Here is a 16,744-nt window from a genome sequence, read left to right on the forward strand (position 1 = left end):
TCTCAACCATGGAAGCTCTGTACTTAAGTTCTGGAGACCTACCACCAACAGTCACAAAGAGAACAGCCAAAATTACTAATCATCTGGTGAGAACAGAGAGCATGATGAGTATGATTCGTTTTTTGAATTGGAGTTCAGTGCTCCTGATTTTGACACCACCATTACCAACAAGAAGACAACCACCACGACCAGTAACAATGATGACTACAACAACGACAACGATGACCCAGAAAGTGATTGACTCTAACCAAGAACCACTCAAGAATTCAGCCATTAAAACTGAGCTCCCACAGCAGACCCTGTCCGTGTCTTCGACTGAAACAATTTCCAAAAGAAAATTCCTCCCCGTTGAACCCATTAACAAGACCCAATCTTCTTCCATTTCATTGTTAAAATCAGCTCCTAAGCTACGAGTCTTCATGTTCAAGAATCTCAAGATGGCCTCACCTAAAACGGAGAGAAAAAAAGAAAAAGCCTTTTGATTTGGTTGAAAGTAAAATAAAAAATCAATGGGTGAATCTGAGTCAAATTTAGTAGTCTGTAAAATATTGTCTTTTAGGTTGTCATGTCAATAGGGGTTTAAGTAACAAAAATGGGGGTGTGAATAGCAGTACCCTGATTTTATCATTTACAGGTCCACCAGCCCCCTCTCTCTCTCAAGAAGAAGAGAGAGACAGTAAGCTAAGCACGCAAAGCCTAAAAGCCCGAGACCCTAAATAGAAATCCATAAATACCCTCTCTCTTCCCCAAAAATTCCATCTGAAAGAAATCTAGAGAAACCAGCACAAAATTTTCTCTATAGGATAAAATTCTTCGCTTAATCGCCGTCCTAATTGGTACGTTTCTTTCAATCTCTTCCTTCTTTACGCTTTGCTAGTTTGCTTAATCCTCTCTTTTCTTGCTTCAAATCCTTAGTTTAGGATCATCATCATGTTTGAGAAATTTGGAGTAAAGTTAGGTTTAGGATTAGGGTTAGGGTTGGGGTTTATTATGGCTATGGTACCGATCTTTCTTGGTAACAGTTATCTGAACACTTGTGTCGTTTTGGTCATATCCATGGGGTTTTGTGGCGTTTTGGGCAGCTTACTGCACTTTATGCTTCCAAAAAAGCGAGCTGTTGAAGAGGTTGTTGTAGAAGAAGGCGCTAGCAACAAAAAGAAGGAAAACAGCGAAAGTAACACCATCAAGATCCGTTGCGTTGCAACCACTGCAAACGACAGCAGTTCCGGTAGCATAATCGTAAACAACAGCAACAACCATCACCACAGCAGCTCTACTAACAGTAGCGGCACTATTGAGCCTCCCATCATGGCCCCAGGCGGTTTGAACCAGCAGGACATCGATGAGGATTTGCACAGTCGGCAGCTGGCTGTGTATGGGCGTGAGACTATGCGAAGGCTTTTTGCCTCAAATATCCTTGTATCCGGGATGCAGGGGCTCGGGGCTGAGATAGGTAATGGATGCTTAATATCTTGATCTTGAGTTGTAGTTTTATACTTTAGCATTGGATAAATGAAAGATGCCTCCAATCGCCTGTATCAGGGATGCAGGGGTTTGAGTTGATAAGAGTGCTTGGTAGAGGGAGGGGAGTCATCTTTTAAGTGACTGTTCTTGCTTATATATTTGTTGGAAAATAATGAGTTCTGTTTATTTAATGAGGAATTGATTATCCTCCTTAGTCTTGCTATTTGTAGTTTGTTGTTTGTACAATTGCAAACATGAAAAGGTACCGTTTATGATTTAGACTGAGTTTAGCGTTACTCATTTTTAATGATTTGGCTTATTTTAAACAGTGCTCAATGATTGCTGCTAATTAAAGTTGGTCATGCGTTTTTGTTGATGCTTCTAGCATATAGAGGGATGCTTCCAAGAACTACCTCTGCGTGTTGCATTAATATTCTTAAAACCATTTCTTGGGGTTGAGAAAGTGGTTGAAAGTGAGGGAAATTCTTGCTGCTATTTATTGTTTGTGAAATGAATTCCTTTATCATTTTGCTAAGTTGTCTAATGATACAAAAGCTGTTAGTCTGTTGTTTTTAATGATACAATTTCCTCTCAGTACTGTTTAATGAAATGTTTCGTACCTACTGCAGCAAAGAATCTCATTCTTGCTGGTGTGAAGTCTGTGACCTTACATGATGAAGGGGATGTGGAATTTTGGGACTTGTCTAGTAATTTTGTTTTCTCAGAGAATGATGTTGGTAAGAATCGAGCGCTTGCTTCTGTTCAGGAATTGCAAGAACTCAACAATGCAGTGGTAATTTCTACATTGACAACGAAGTTAACAAAAGAACAACTTTCTGATTTTCAGGTACTCTCCCCCCCCCCCCGGGGCACCTTAATCATTTCACTGCTAGCTGTCTTGTTGTTAGAGCGCATTTGCATCTCTTTAAGTCTGAACTTACTCCGTAACACCTTTTTTGTCGAGGCATGTATGGATGCTTTACTGAGACTGAACTTGTTTCATAATATTCTGTGCTGTTTTACCAGTGTGGTTTTAATAGCTTATTATTTCCCTTAATAAATATGTAATTTACATTATTTATTAATTATTACCAAGAATGTCTAAATTAGTAATTGTAGCAAAAAAAACTCTTCTGCAGAATATGTCGTTGGTCCACTTAATTTATGCATAAGACAGCTTTAGGAATACTGTTATTGTTTTCCGACGTACTATCTGTACTTTTGAATTTAGACTAAACACCTCTCTTACCCTATACTTTTCGTTATGCGTGCAGCCCGTTTAACCTTGAAAGAACAGTAAATGGTTCACAATTAGAACTTTGGAAAAATCTTAGGTGGTGTGAAATTGGAGCAAGGATTGGAGATTTTAGTTCTTCTCTTAATTCAATAAATAACAAATTGAAAATAAAAAACACAGAATTTCAAAGCAGTTCCAGCACTTGTGTCTTGAGTCCTTGTTATGCAAACTAGGACCCCCCTTAGTGCTTTGTGGATAAACTTAACAATTTGGGATCAGAATGGAATCTATGATAAACCATTTGGGTGTAAATATAAATAGGCTATGAATTCTTCAAAGACGACAAAGCAGGGCACAATTTTGAGTGTTAAAAGCATGAGAATCTGCGTAATCGAATGACCAGCATAACTGTAGGAAGAAATGTAAGATGCGGGCTTTGTATCGATTAGCTTAGAGGTGGATCCTAAGTGAGTCTGTTCTGAAAGCCTACCTCCTAAAAATATTTTGAGGAAATAATTTCAGGTAAGAAATCAGTGGATCTCCTGGTTTCTTTTTGTTGTCATGTAGACTGACGTGTAAGAAATACCAATTTCTATTATTCGTATTTTATGACTTTTTTTGGTGGGAAAGCTATTTCCTCAGCAAAGAAATAAAACCTAAAATATGCATATCATAATTGTACTACACTTAACCATGTAAATAAAGAACTGTAGAAAACCTTAAGATCTAGGGACACTTTGCAAGATAGCGATTTATTTAAAATGATTGAAGCTCTTGTAATTGAATCAAAATTTCTTATCCCCCTAATATTCCTATGTGCAGGCACGCCCTATCTGTTTTTGCAGATCTTTGTATTAATGCTTACTGCCCTTTGTATTTCCATTTTATTTCTGGTGCCACAGGCTGTTGTATTTACTGATATTAGTCTTGAGAAAGCTGTCGAGTTCAATGACTACTGCCACAACCACCTTCCTCCAATCTCGTTTATCAAGGCTGATGTTAGAGGTCTTTTTGGTTCTGTGTTTTGCGACTTTGGGCCTGATTTCACAGTTTTGGATGTCGATGGAGAGGAACCTCACACTGGCATAATTGCTTCCATTAGCAATGACAATCCTGCTATAGTTTCATGCGTGGATGATGAAAGGCTTGAGTTTCAGGATGGGGATCTTGTTGTGTTCTCCGAAGTTCACGGAATGACTGAATTGAATGATGGGAAACCAAGGAGGATTAAAAGTGCCAGGCCATATTCATTTGTTCTTGAGGACGACACCACAAATTTTGGGCAATATCATAAAGGCGGTATTGTCACACAGGCGAAACAGCAAAAGGTTTTGAACTTCAAGCCGTTGAGAGAAGCGCTTAAAGATCCTGGTGATTTCCTTTTGAGTGATTTCTCAAAGTTTGATCGCCAGCCTCTTCTGCACATAGCATTCCAAGCATTGGATAAGTTTGTGTCTGAGATGGGTCGGTTCCCTGTTGCCGGTTCAGAGGAAGACGCTCAGAAATTTATCTCTCTGGTTAGCAATACCAATGAGAGTTTGGGAGATGGGAAAGTGGAAGATATCAACCCAACACTTCTACGACATTTCGCATTTGGTGCTAGGGCTGTACTGAATCCCATGGCTGCTATGTTTGGTGGTATTGTTGGGCAAGAAGTTGTCAAAGCATGCTCTGGAAAGTTTCATCCTCTTTATCAGGTTTCAGTTTGTTCTTGTTCTATTTTTCATTTTGATTGCTGCAGCTTATTGGCTGAAGTGTTTTGCTTTTTTCTCAATGCATGCTTCCCCTCTCTCGCACACGTGCATACACATGCCCCTAAAATGTGCATATTGATATGCATGCTGCTTCCACTATTCTATGGATTGTAATTCCAATTCGCAAACAGTTCCTTTGCTGAGTGTTCTACCATGTATACACTTCTAGACTAATTGTTTCACTTGTTTAACTGGAGTTTTTCATTATTTGCGCAGAGCTATGAGCTTTATTCCATAAGTCGGATTGCTCTCTTCTACTGACCATCTCTCTTCTTTTTTTGGGCAGTTCATTTATTTTGATTCTGCGGAGTCTCTTCCTACAGAAACTCTGGATGCCAGTGATTTTAAGCCATTGAACAGTCGTTATGATGCACAAATTTCAGTGTTTGGGTCAAGGCTTCAGAAGAAGCTAGAGGATGCTAAGGTATTCATAGTAGGATCGGGGGCACTGGGATGTGAGTTACTGAAGAATGTAGCACTTATGGGAGTTTCATGTGGCAAACAAGGAAAACTGGCAGTCACTGACGATGATGTCATTGAGAAAAGTAATCTCAGTCGGCAGTTTCTTTTCCGTGATTGGAACATTGGTCAGGCCAAGTCCACTGTTGCTTCTGCTGCTGCTGCATCAATAAACCCTCGTCTTAATATTGAAGCCTTACAGAATCGTGTGGGTCCTGAAACTGAAAATGTATTCGATGATAGCTTTTGGGAGAGCTTAAGTGTGGCTATTAATGCATTGGACAACGTAAATGCAAGATTGTATGTTGACCAGAGGTGTTTATACTTTCAGAAACCGCTTCTCGAGTCGGGTACACTCGGTGCCAAATGCAATACACAGATGGTTATCCCTCACCTTACAGAAAACTATGGTGCTTCCAGAGACCCTCCTGAGAAACAAGCACCGATGTGCACTTTGCACTCTTTCCCACATAACATTGATCACTGCTTGACATGGGCTCGATCTGAATTCGAGGGTTTGTTTGAGAAAACTCCTACTGAGGTGAATGCCTTTCTGTCTAACCCAGCTGAGTACAATGCTGCAATGATAAATGCTGGTGATGCTCAGGCAAGGGACACCTTGGAGCGTGTTCTTGAGTGCCTGGACAAAGACAGATGTCTGACATTCCAAGATTGCATTGCATGGGCTCGTCTAAGGTATGTTCTGTGGGAATGAGCTCGTTATCCCTTTCTGTTAAATAAGATGATTATTGTAGTATCATGTATTGACATTGTTTATCTTCTGTGTGTAGATTTGAAGATTATTATGCACATCGTGTTAAGCAGTTGATTTATACATTTCCTGAAGATGCTGCGACCAGCAACGGGGCTCTGTTCTGGTCAGCCCCAAAGCGATTTCCTCGTCCACTTCACTTCTCAACTTCTGATCCCAGTTATCTTCATTTTGTAATGGCAGCATCCATACTGTATGCAGAGATATTTGGCATCCCTGTTCCTGACTGGGTCAAGCATCCAAAGGTGTTGGCTGCTGCTATTGAGAAAGTCATAGTCCCAGAATTTCAACCAAAGAAAGATGCCAAGATTGTGACTGATGAGACAGCTACTAGTATCTCAACTTCTTCTGTGGATGATGCAGCAGTTATTCAAGCATTGATCACCAGGCTGGAGGAGTGTAGAAAGACCCTGCCAGCAGGGTTTAAGTTGAAACCAATTCAGTTTGAGAAGGTCAATCTCTTTCCTTGGTCCTTTGATATGTCTTTTAAGGCTTTTTTTTTGGGTGAAAGCTCATTTTTAGCTTGCAACTTATAATTTGAAAATTGTGTCTTCCATTTTTTTTTTTTGAATTAGATTTTTGAGCTGTTTGTTGATGTGGGAAAATCTCATAGTTGAAATGAAATTTGGGAGCCACATATAAATGTCCAAGAGGATGATCAACTTTTTGAATATGGGGATTTTTTTTTCTATGTATTCACAGGATGATGATACAAATTTCCACATGGATGTGATTGCTGGGCTTGCCAACATGAGGGCAAGGAACTACAGCATTCCTGAAGTTGACAAGCTGAAGGCCAAGTTCATTGCTGGAAGGATCATCCCTGCGATTGCAACATCCACAGCTATGGCGACAGGTCTTGTGTGCCTGGAGCTGTATAAGGTTCTGGATGGTGGGCATAAGCTGGAGGATTATCGAAACACATTTGCCAATCTAGCCCTGCCGCTGTTTTCCATGGCTGAGCCCGTCCCACCAAAGGTGATCAAACATCGTGACATGAGCTGGACTGTTTGGGACAGGTGGATTATACGAGATAATCCCACTTTGAGGGGACTTATCCAATGGCTGAAGGATAAGGGGTTGAATGCCTATAGCATCTCTTGCGGAAGTTCCCTGCTCTATAATAGTATGTTCCCTCGGCACAAGGAGCGAATGGACAGGAAGGTGGTGGATCTGGCTGTGGAAGTGGCTAAGGTTGAGTTGCCTCCATATCGTCAGCACTTTGATGTTGTCGTTGCATGTGAGGATGACGAAGATAATGATATTGACATCCCTCTGATATCCATTTACTTCCGTTAGTCCTTTTTTTTTTTTTGGGCTTCCTTGGATCCCTTGCTGTTAGACCATGATTTAAAGAAGAGATTTTCTCTCGGCTAGTTATAGTTGATTCCTTTGTTGTATGCAAAGGTGATATATTGCACAACATTGTGACATGTCTTGTATAAGTTCACACTGAGAATGCATTAACTTGGCATTTGTTGGCTGCGTTGTTGCATGGGTTGATATTTTTCAGTTCCTTTTTACATTGGCAGTCCCATTAGTTCTCAGGAAGGCGTTGGATCTGCCTGTGGAAGGCAACTACTTGTAGCTCGCCAGTCGTGAAGTTGGAACTTCCTCTAGGCTTATATGTAATAATTATATAGGCATGGTTCCGTGTGGTGTGTGCGTGTTTGTGTTCATTTCAATCCAGTGGGGTTTTAACCATGAGAAGTGCTATGCGTCTCCATATATCATCCTACATAAGCGGCTCAACAAATCATATCTATTGGTATTCTGCTTCTGTTGGCCGCGGTATCTTCCTGTATTTCATGTTTTCTTTATGGTATTTGTACTTACTAATATATTTAGTCAATACATCTGCTTCATGGTTTAGGTCTATCTTCTCGGATGCTTTTGCACTTTCTTCGTCTTGTATCATATATCGTAGCTCAAAAAGAGTGTAAAACCCAAGAGACGCAGATAACAGTAACAACTAACAAGACATTTATTGTGCCATAAAATAAAAAAAAATTAAAAAAACCCAGCCATTTATCTATGACAAAAGAGTATTTTTCATCCCTCAACTATTGATCAGGTTTCATTTTCGTCCCTTAGCTTTTTTTTTCCCTTTTTCGTCCCCCAACTATGGGAAAGTACCTTGTTTATCCCTCGAATAAATCCGACCATTGAAAAATCTTACATGGCATCATATTGTTCGTCAGATCAGGTTTTTCCCAACTTCAATCTCACTTAAAAGGACAAAAATGATACTTTTCAATAGTTGAGGGACGCAAATGGGAGAAAAAAATGCTTAGGGACAAAAATGAAACTCGTCTCATAGTTGAGGGACGAAAAGTATCTTTTTGCCATTTATCTATATGATGGCCAAGACATTTCCTTTTGGAAAACTTCTCTGGAACCAAATTAGCTAACACGCATGACAAGCTATATTGATGTTTCATTGACAAAATGTAGCCATTTGTCCTTCAACTCTATACACGTCGTTTCATTTTTGTGCTTAAACTTTTGTTTTCTCAATTTCGTGTTTGAGCTATGAGAAAGTATTTATTTCATCCTTTTAAGTGAGAAAGTCACCGAGAAATTCATGTGTGCCACTTATAAGGCTTATCGGAGAAGTCGTATGTCAACCACGCGTCAGTGCAATGACGAGAATTCTTCAACTATAAGAGCACAAGCAATGACTTAGCATTCTTTGGGACAACAAAACACCTTGAGACATGTGCACCTTGGGACATGTGCATATGTGACGTGACAAGGAATGGAAATGTTTTCTCTACAATGATTTCGGTCTAATGGCTTCACTTGTGCCCATTTCTTGCAGCATTCAATGCATGTGGGCTAGGTTTCCTCTAAAAGCAAGCCAGCATGAGGACAATCCAAACACTATTCCTCCATGCTTGGCCCATCAAATTTGAGCCAAGAAAAATCTATTATTGTAGTGCAAATTGAGTCCATGGCCCAACAAATTGCTAATCTCTAGGATCCATTGGCCAATAAAACATGCCCATTGCATGTGCTCTAAGGTCTATGAGCATCTTCATAGATGATGTTCGATGTGGTGTTCATTCATTCATGATTGACTTGCTGTGGGTTCTAAGTGGAGCTACCTAGAAATTGGATAAAGCCAGCTAGTTCTGTAAAATACAAAAATGGTACCAATTCAGTTCGTTCTATTGGTTTGCCACTCAGATTTCTATATTAACAATTACACAAGTATGATAGAATTTCTCACCAGAGAGAAAGAGCAAGAGTGCCAGCTTCAGCCAACACTTACAAGATTGCATAATATCCAACAATCTACTCAATTTTTATCAGCACCTTCATCAAATTCAGCAGAGCCCACAACTCTGAAATCAAGTTGCTTCTGATGCTTCAAGCGGCGGCGATCATCAAAAGCTTCCCACCCTTCAAACTATTGGTAAAATAATTTCACTGTATTTTCCAAGTAAGGATATTTGACAAAACATTGGAGGACAACAGAAGAACCCACCTGGCGTAGGGTATCGACTGTAATTTCAGTGTTATGAAGATCCAGGGTTGAGAGCTGGAGGCACATCTTGAATAATGTTGGAGGGAGATGCTTCAACCCATTGTTACCAAGGTGCAAAGCCTGCAAAGCGATTTCATACCCATTATTGGATGAATAGTATCTAAAGAATAGGTGAAAGTAGATGAGACGGGCACAATCCTCCAGAGTGAACAACCTAACTAGGTTTATCTACAAACGGATCAACCATGCAAGTGTGCGCTATATTAAACTCTGGGCCTAGCAAACAGAGTAACAAGAGGATACCTTTAAATTGCGCAAATTGCCAACTGCATCTGGTATAGCTGACAGAAGATTTGATGAAAGATCAACCTGCATCACGTAAAATAAGTCAACACTATACAGAAACCACAGATTGTGGAAAAGAAAATTGGCTCCCAACTTGTGTACCCCGCACAGTTTAATTGACTGCCTGGTGAAACCATAGGCAAATTTAACAAAGCTGCATTGGCCATACCTCTATTAGAGAACTACATTTCCCTATGCACGAAGGAATGTTGCTTAGCCTGACAAAAAGCACTTCAGGAATTATTGTCACAAACGAAATGCAGACAAGACGAAATGCAGACAAACCATGTGCAAAGGGGAAAACAACGCCCAACAGGGCAATAACTCATCCTTGTTTCCGAGATAATGCACGGATGATGGAAAGGAAAATTGTTATGACCATAAATGGTTACCTAGTTTTGAATACCACAAAAAAAAATCTGAAAATCTTACCTGTTATTGTTAGCTTTCAGAACTTCAAGCTGGCTCAGAAACCCTATTTCAGTTGGGAGGCTAGTCAACTTGTTGTGGGCAATATGAAGTTGCCTCAAACATGTCAAAGCACCCAGAGAAGAAGGCAAGGTGGTTAAACTGCATACATGCAACACATCATCATACAATCTCATATTATTAATAATGATAGCACCTGCCTAGCATCAGTGTCTATCTTCCATATTGCCTTAACTCCCATTTAGATTAGAGAAAAATCATGGATAGAACAAGTTAGTCATTTACTCTAGCAAACTTCTTAATTAAAGCCCATCAACTTTATTTCATAGTTTATAACTATCTGCATTTTGTTAGGGTGAGCAATGAGAGCATTCCACGTAATGGCCATTCGATCGAGTGAACATTACCGGAAGAAACACAGAAACCACCTATCAAGCTAGGTAAATAGCATAAATTCTTCTATTTTTCAACACTTTGCCTATCGAAAAAATATAACCTGACCATAAGCATCAGAGATAGGAAACACTCACTTGTTTTGGCTAACAGATAGAACTGTTAGATACTTTAGAGATTTCAATCCTTCCCAGTCGATGGATTCATCCGATATAGCATTTGCATTCAGGAACAACTTCTGCAAAAAATTTTGACTTGCATGATTCAAAAATATAATTTTTCTAAAAAAGTGCTCAGTCAAGTAATTCAAATGGAAGACAAAAGAAGATGATTCTTTTACCTGCAGGGATTCCAAAGAGCCAATCTTGGTGGGGACATCTTGAACAGAGTTGTTGCTAATCTCAAGGACTCTTGCAAGAGATCCACAAGTCCACACATCATCGGGTATGGCCTTTTGGAGTTAAATAATTAGTTAGTTTAGTTGATATGAAAGCAATAATGAAACTCTGGTGCTTCGCACATTGTTGCCTTTTGTTTCCTCACTTGTTCACATATTTTGGTATACTATTGATTCAAAGCTGTAGAAAGTTAAGGACCTATAACTTTCTGTTGCTCACCGGCTCAATTATCATCATTTTCATATCAAATCCAATTTCTCAGTTAAGAAACAAAGGTACTTTATGTACTACTAACTTGCCATGGATACCTTGTAATACCAGTAAACAAAAGCAAGGCACATGTGTTTCAACTAAGAACACTAACTCAAATATATGCTCATACATGAAAAACTGGCCCCTCATAAGTCAAATTTACCAATATCGACATTTGCCTCTCCGCTGTGTGGGGAAAGGCTCCATACATCTCGCCCTGCCGCCCCACCTCTACTGTGGGAGTCTTCTACATGGGTTTTGTTAACCTTTACCATTACCAATACAAACATGTGTAAAACTGTTTTAGGTGCACCAAATCAAGTAATGATATAAATTAAATTGCAATGCTCATACCCAACACATTACTCATTGGATGCGTATGAACATATTCTAAATCAAGTATTCAACACAAAATCATCCATAAATGAATCAACAGAAATTGGATCGCCGACGCGCCGTACCTTCAAGTTGCGATCAGCCAATGCGATAACACCAGTAATCTTCCATCGCTCCACGTGATTCTTCTCAACCTTAACATCCTCCTTCATCTTCAGTAGTTCATCAACATTCCCAGTCCTAACCGGTCGAATTTGAGCTTTGTTTAGTATAGGGCCATCCTGTTCAAATTAATCCGAAACTTTAATAAATTACTGTTTTTTATATAAGCATCAGAACAGTATATACTGTTACTGTTACTTCACAGCAATGTCCCAAGTATAAGATGATTTCACGGCAGCAAATTCTCTCCTACTTCTTAGCGTTTACATATTCCCTAGTAAAGCTAGTTTTGACAAAAAAAGAAAATCATACAGAACATACTTGTTTGCATGTTTCCCAAAGTACCAAGCAGAGCGTGAACTTATCATCAACTCCAGAAATCAAACGGACTCATATTGATGATTTTAAGAAAGAATGAAACAAATGAGCGCATATTAACCTGTAAAAATAGATTGAAAAATCGTCGAAAGTAAGCCAGGATATTAGGTTAAAAAATGGAATTACCCCTTGATGCAAACCCTGAGTGGCAATGAGCATGACGTTAGCCCCATTTGTGACCCCCGACTCTCTCACGGTCATCGCATCCACCAGCACCCTCCCTGGGAGCAGTAAACCACAAAACGGAAGCTCGTTTACTACTTAAAGCAATTTTTTAGTTTTATCTTTTACATAAATATAAGAGTAACGGACCTTTGAAGATGAGTTTCTGGCCTCGCGGAAGAACATTAGTGAGAGGTTGGAGAAGCGATTTGAGGTCTTTGATTGTTGAATCTGGCATGACTGAGATTGGAATAGATCTTCCCCCGAATTTTACCTTGATAGTAACCATGCTCGAACAGGATTGTGGCTTTAATTCGCCGGCGGCCGCATCAGTTTTGCCGGTCTCCATCTTCGTCGTTTGATTACGGGTTAGAGTTTGGAGGCAGAGATAAATGCACTGAAAAAAAAATTGTGTAATAAAGTGGCAAATGCTGTAAATTTCCTTTTTGGCAAAATATAACATTTGAGCTCAACTATACCTCAATTATTTAGCATATTGAAGTAATCTTAATTGAAAACTTTGACAAACGTGAATAATATTATCTTTAAACTATTAATGTTTAATATTTTTAATACTTAAACTATACAATAAAATAGTTTTAGGATTTTTTTTTTTTTGAGGAAATAGTTTTAGGATTTTGAAGAGTTAGGTATTTTGGGGATTTTATGAGATGATTGGTGTACGATTTAAGCGAAGTGGGATGACAGGTATAAAAATTACGTTAACTGGGATGCCGCGTATGATTTTTCTAATGTTGGAATCATTTAAGGAACGAACGGGGGACCTTTGAATAGTTGAGGGATGATTTTAAGAGTAAAAAAAATTTAAGGACAAAAACAAAAATAAGGGTACAATTAAGGGACCAAATATATATTTTTGTCATTTCCTTTTTTATGTTTTGAATTAGTTAAACAATTTATAATTAAATAATTTCAAAATTGGCATTCTTCCAAAATTGTCATGAGAATGGAGAGCTAGGACTTTCAATTACAGTATAATGTGTCGGATAATGCTTGAGACCCCTAAAAGAACTCATTTAATGTGAAGTGTTGAATGCGAAATGGACCCAATATGTATATTTTTAATCAATGACTATTTTAATGTCACATAAATTTGAGGGACTTTTGGGGGTTACATTTGAGAGGTCTGTAGCATTGTCCTAGTACGCCTTGCAAATGCCATTATACTTGATTCTTCCGACACCACTTCGTCCATTTGAACATTCTGCTTAAAACTCCACCTAAATGTACAAAGTCATCTACATGTGAAAACCAAACATCAGTAGCAACTGATGGGTATGACTGTAAAGACCAAAGATCGTCATCCAACTTAGTCAACATTGATCGCGAATCAATGACAGGTAAAGCCTAACTACTGCTAATATATCATTCCTATTATCGTAATTAACACCAATAACAAGTGTCTCTCCCGATATTGATATACAATCTCAAGTCGTCTTGATCAAGGTTCTTAAAACCGGACCGGTCATCAAACCGGAAAAGTCTTCGGTTCACGGTTCAAAGGTTCAACCGGGGTTCAAACCGGGTTCGAACCGGTTTTAATGTAATGAATTATTTATATATATATTTATATTATATGCATATAATATGTAAGAAAACTTCATAAAAATACAATATATTCAAATAAAGTACCATTTTAAACAAAGAAAATCTCATAGCCTAGTGGTTAAAACATTTTTTAATGAACAAAAGGTCATGAGTTCAAACCCTACAAATAACAAAATTTCAAAAATATTTTATTAACATTAATAAATGACCGAACCGGTCAAAACCGGTCCGGTTCTGACCGGTTCAACCGAAGAACCGGCCGGTTCAACCGGAAATATCCCGGTTCACCAATCACCGGTTCTGGCACCTCAACCGGACCGGACAAGTGGCCGGTCACCGGTTGGACCGGTCCGACCGGCCGGTCCGGTCCGGTTTTCAAAACACTGGTCTTGATACCAGACTAATCAACTAAAAGCAAATGGCTTGCCCGTGTCGTCGACGTGATACCCCATGTCGACAACGAGTTTTTTACCCAAATAACACTCTCCCCCATAATATGTCTCAATATAACACCCGAGGGAAAGTATTTCCCAAAATAGCACTACACGTCACTGTCAGTGGCGTGTTCTTTGTATGTTTTCAACGATCACGCCATCTCTATAGAAACCAGTCACGCCAACATAGTTGGCGTGGCTATTTGTTTTGTAAAGGTCACACCAACAAGTTAGTAACGGCGTGACTAGTTAATATCTTATCACAATCAACACGATCAACCCCAGCCACACACAGATCCTCTTCTCTCCCATTTCTCCTCCCAACCCGTACCACAGACAGAAACACGCAAGCCTCCGACCAATGAGACAAGCACCACCAACGACCGGTCACAGCAACTCCGATCGATGAAGTAGCCACCACACCCTTCCGGACTGTTGATCCATGAAGGTGATGTACGTACACACCTCACACCCGTGTGAGATCAACAAGAGGTGAGAGAGAGTTGATTATAAATTTTGTTTCCCAGTTTCAATATATAGTTTAAGGATATATGTTTATTGGTGGGTCTGTATCACGAAAAAAGAAAAAGGGGAAAAAAATATGAATATATATATATAATAGTCTCCATGAAAAAAAAGAACAAGAATATGAACATATATATAGTATATAATATATAGTTATGCCTCTTCTTGGATACGAAAGGATCCCTTTAAAGAGAGTACAAAGCAGGAAGAATAATATAAGTTCTCACAAGATCTCTTCATTCGTTAAATTAATTAGTCTCTCAGAGATTGCTCAAATAACAAAATAGCTAAAATATTAATAAACTTTATAATCAGAAAAAAAAAATTTCCGCAAAGAATTGCTCAAATTTGTATATGTGGTATTTGTGTATATGTTTATGGATATGATTCTGAAGTTTTGTTACAATGGATATGCTCATATTAAAATATACAGAATTGATAATAAGGTTTTAAAATGTTGGACAAAATACACAATAGTTGTTTGTTTTATGACACAATTATTATAATCTCATGTAGATTACAGAATATAATGACATCAAATTGAAATCGAAATGCAAACTTTCAATTTGCGGATGATTCTGATAATGACGAAATGCAAACTTCCAGTTAGTATCAGCATTTCTCACCATCCGTGAACCTAAATTTAATCCCAGACATGTGTCATAATGAAGATGATAGTCAGTTCGAGGGCGCAATTGCTAATAATGATGCGGAGTTGGTAGAAGAACAGGAAATTGAGTTTGATTATAGCGATGATGAGGATGATGATGGAAACGTGGGGTCAATATTGAGACAACCACCGTGGATCAGGGGAGGTATCTAAATGTAGTTGATCAAGTACCCGAATTTGGCAATGTTAGCCAGTCAGATTATGATGTCTGTCGAGATTGGGGTATGCACCACACTGATCAATTTGATACAGTGGCAGTGAATGAAGTATTTGAGAACAAGAAACAATTACTTCGAGCTGTGAAGATGTGGCACATTCAGAATAACTATCAGTACAAAACGCAAAGCTCAAATTCAGATGTAATACAGTTGAAATGTGTAAAAGAGCCTGTTTGCAATTGGTATCTTAGAGCTATGAAAAAGGAAAAACTCAATGTATGGAAGATAACAGTAATTAGAGGTCAGCATACATGCACAAATGCGTCACTACATCAGGGTCATCGACAGTTGGATTCATAATATATCGCGGAGGAGGTGCTACCTATGGTAAGAGCAGATTTGAAAATAAATATAGCAGCTATTCAGGCCTTTGCTAGTTCTCAGTTACAGTACCCGGTTTCGTACAAGAAAGCATGGAAGGCCAAACAAAAGGTTATCGAGAAATTATTTGGGACATTTGAAGCTTCAGACAATGTCCTCCCTAGATTGTTGCAAGCAATACAAGTTTCAAATCCAGGCTTGGTGGTTAATTTTAACTATAAGGACATTGTCAGCAATCGGGCTACGTTTGGTCATGTATTCTGGGCATTTTGGCCTTCTATAGTCGGCTTTCAATCCTGTCGTCCTTTGATAAGTATTGATGGCACACATTTGTATGGGAAATACAAAGGCAAATTATTGATCGCGGTTGGGTTTGATGCAGATAATGGCCTTATCCCGTTGTGCTTTGCTATTGTAGACGAAGAAAGTGCTGATAATTGGGGATGGTTCATAGCATGCATTCGTTCTTATGTTACCGATCGAAGAGGCATTTGTGTGTTGTCTGATCGACACGCTGGTATTTTGGCAGCAATGCATGATGGTTGGCCAGAACCATTTGCTTATCACAGGTATTGCTCGAGACATTTTGTGAGTAATTTCAACACTCATTTTAAAGATAAAGATTTGAAACAAGCAGTTGTCACAATGGCTAACGAAGAATCTAAGGAAAAATTCAACTTTTGGATGTCGCGTGTTAAGGATTTGAACATTGCTGCGTAGGAGTAACTAAATAGTGCCGCGAAAGAAAAGTGGAGTAAAGCATATGATGATGGCCACAGATACGGTAACATGACTACTAATATGTCTGAAATCTTCAATAGTGTTCTGAAGGGTGGGAGATTTTTGCCTATTATAGCACTGGTTCAGCTGACATTTTATAGGTGCAACAAATATTTTGTTAGGAGGAGGATTGAAGCAAAAGAATTTAGATTACGAGGGATTGATTTGCCACCATAAGTTTTTGGACATATTAGTT

The 16,744-nt window shown here is 38.9% G+C and overlaps 3 protein-coding genes across 6 annotated transcripts; 2 read left to right on the plus strand and 1 right to left on the minus strand.

Annotated features, from left to right (window-relative positions):
• Nucleotides 1-632: 632 nt before the first annotated feature.
• On the plus strand, nucleotides 633-7,208 carry LOC120011430 (ubiquitin-activating enzyme E1 1-like). 3 transcript variants are annotated; one of them, XM_038862547.1, is made up of 7 exons: nucleotides 634-836; nucleotides 1,083-1,453; nucleotides 2,094-2,311; nucleotides 3,604-4,398; nucleotides 4,742-5,610; nucleotides 5,706-6,138; nucleotides 6,389-7,208. In XM_038862547.1, the coding sequence occupies exons 2-7, from the start codon at nucleotides 1,096-1,098 to the stop codon at nucleotides 6,983-6,985; spliced, it is 3,270 nt and encodes a 1,089-aa protein (XP_038718475.1). In that variant the 5' UTR covers nucleotides 634-836; nucleotides 1,083-1,095; the 3' UTR covers nucleotides 6,986-7,208. The 3 variants fall into 3 exon arrangements, with proteins under 3 accessions (XP_038718467.1, XP_038718475.1, XP_038718483.1); XM_038862539.1 differs by having other exon boundaries at nucleotides 633-1,453; XM_038862555.1 differs by lacking the exons at nucleotides 634-836; nucleotides 1,083-1,453 and having other exon boundaries at nucleotides 2,160-2,311; nucleotides 3,524-4,398.
• A 1,565-nt stretch (nucleotides 7,209-8,773) lies between these two features.
• Nucleotides 8,774-12,468, minus strand: LOC120014181 (LRR repeats and ubiquitin-like domain-containing protein At2g30105). 2 transcript variants are annotated; one of them, XM_038866109.1, is made up of 10 exons: nucleotides 12,182-12,468; nucleotides 11,996-12,090; nucleotides 11,455-11,610; nucleotides 10,684-10,794; nucleotides 10,481-10,581; nucleotides 9,954-10,091; nucleotides 9,691-9,739; nucleotides 9,480-9,545; nucleotides 9,177-9,296; nucleotides 8,774-9,091 (listed from the first exon to the last, which is right to left on the minus strand). In XM_038866109.1, the coding sequence occupies exons 1-10, from the start codon at nucleotides 12,378-12,380 to the stop codon at nucleotides 9,059-9,061; spliced, it is 1,068 nt and encodes a 355-aa protein (XP_038722037.1). In that variant the 5' UTR covers nucleotides 12,381-12,468; the 3' UTR covers nucleotides 8,774-9,058. The 2 variants fall into 2 exon arrangements, with proteins under 2 accessions (XP_038722037.1, XP_038722030.1); XM_038866102.1 differs by having other exon boundaries at nucleotides 8,774-9,098; nucleotides 12,182-12,466.
• A 3,303-nt stretch (nucleotides 12,469-15,771) lies between these two features.
• Nucleotides 15,772-16,488, plus strand: LOC120010491. The gene has a single exon (XM_038861285.1). It carries the CDS (start codon nucleotides 15,772-15,774, stop codon nucleotides 16,486-16,488), a length of 717 nt encoding a protein of 238 aa, XP_038717213.1.
• Nucleotides 16,489-16,744: the final 256 nt, after the last annotated feature.

The sequence above is a fragment of the Tripterygium wilfordii genome, chromosome 2 (assembly GCF_013401445.1).
Source record: "Tripterygium wilfordii isolate XIE 37 chromosome 2, ASM1340144v1, whole genome shotgun sequence".
NCBI lineage: Eukaryota > Viridiplantae > Streptophyta > Magnoliopsida > Celastrales > Celastraceae > Tripterygium > Tripterygium wilfordii.

Excerpts from the sequence above, each read along its gene's own strand:
- LOC120011430 (XM_038862539.1), top strand. The coding sequence starts at position 931 with ATGTTTGAGAAATTTGGAGTAAAGTTAGGTTTAGGATTAGGGTTAGGG. Across the intron at positions 2,312-3,603 it reads AACAACTTTCTGATTTTCAG|GCTGTTGTATTTACTGATAT; the intron begins GTACTCTCCCCC and ends CTGGTGCCACAG. Across the intron at positions 6,139-6,388 it reads AACCAATTCAGTTTGAGAAG|GATGATGATACAAATTTCCA; the intron begins GTCAATCTCTTT and ends ATGTATTCACAG.
- LOC120014181 (XM_038866102.1), bottom strand. The coding sequence starts at position 12,380 with ATGGAGACCGGCAAAACTGATGCGGCCGCCGGCGAATTAAAGCCACAA. Across the intron at positions 10,795-11,454 it reads TGGCTGATCGCAACTTGAAG|GCCATACCCGATGATGTGTG; the intron begins GTACGGCGCGTC and ends TAACTCCAAAAG. Across the intron at positions 9,546-9,690 it reads AATGTAGTTCTCTAATAGAG|GTTGATCTTTCATCAAATCT; the intron begins GTATGGCCAATG and ends TACGTGATGCAG.
- LOC120010491 (XM_038861285.1), top strand. The coding sequence starts at position 15,772 with ATGGTAAGAGCAGATTTGAAAATAAATATAGCAGCTATTCAGGCCTTT.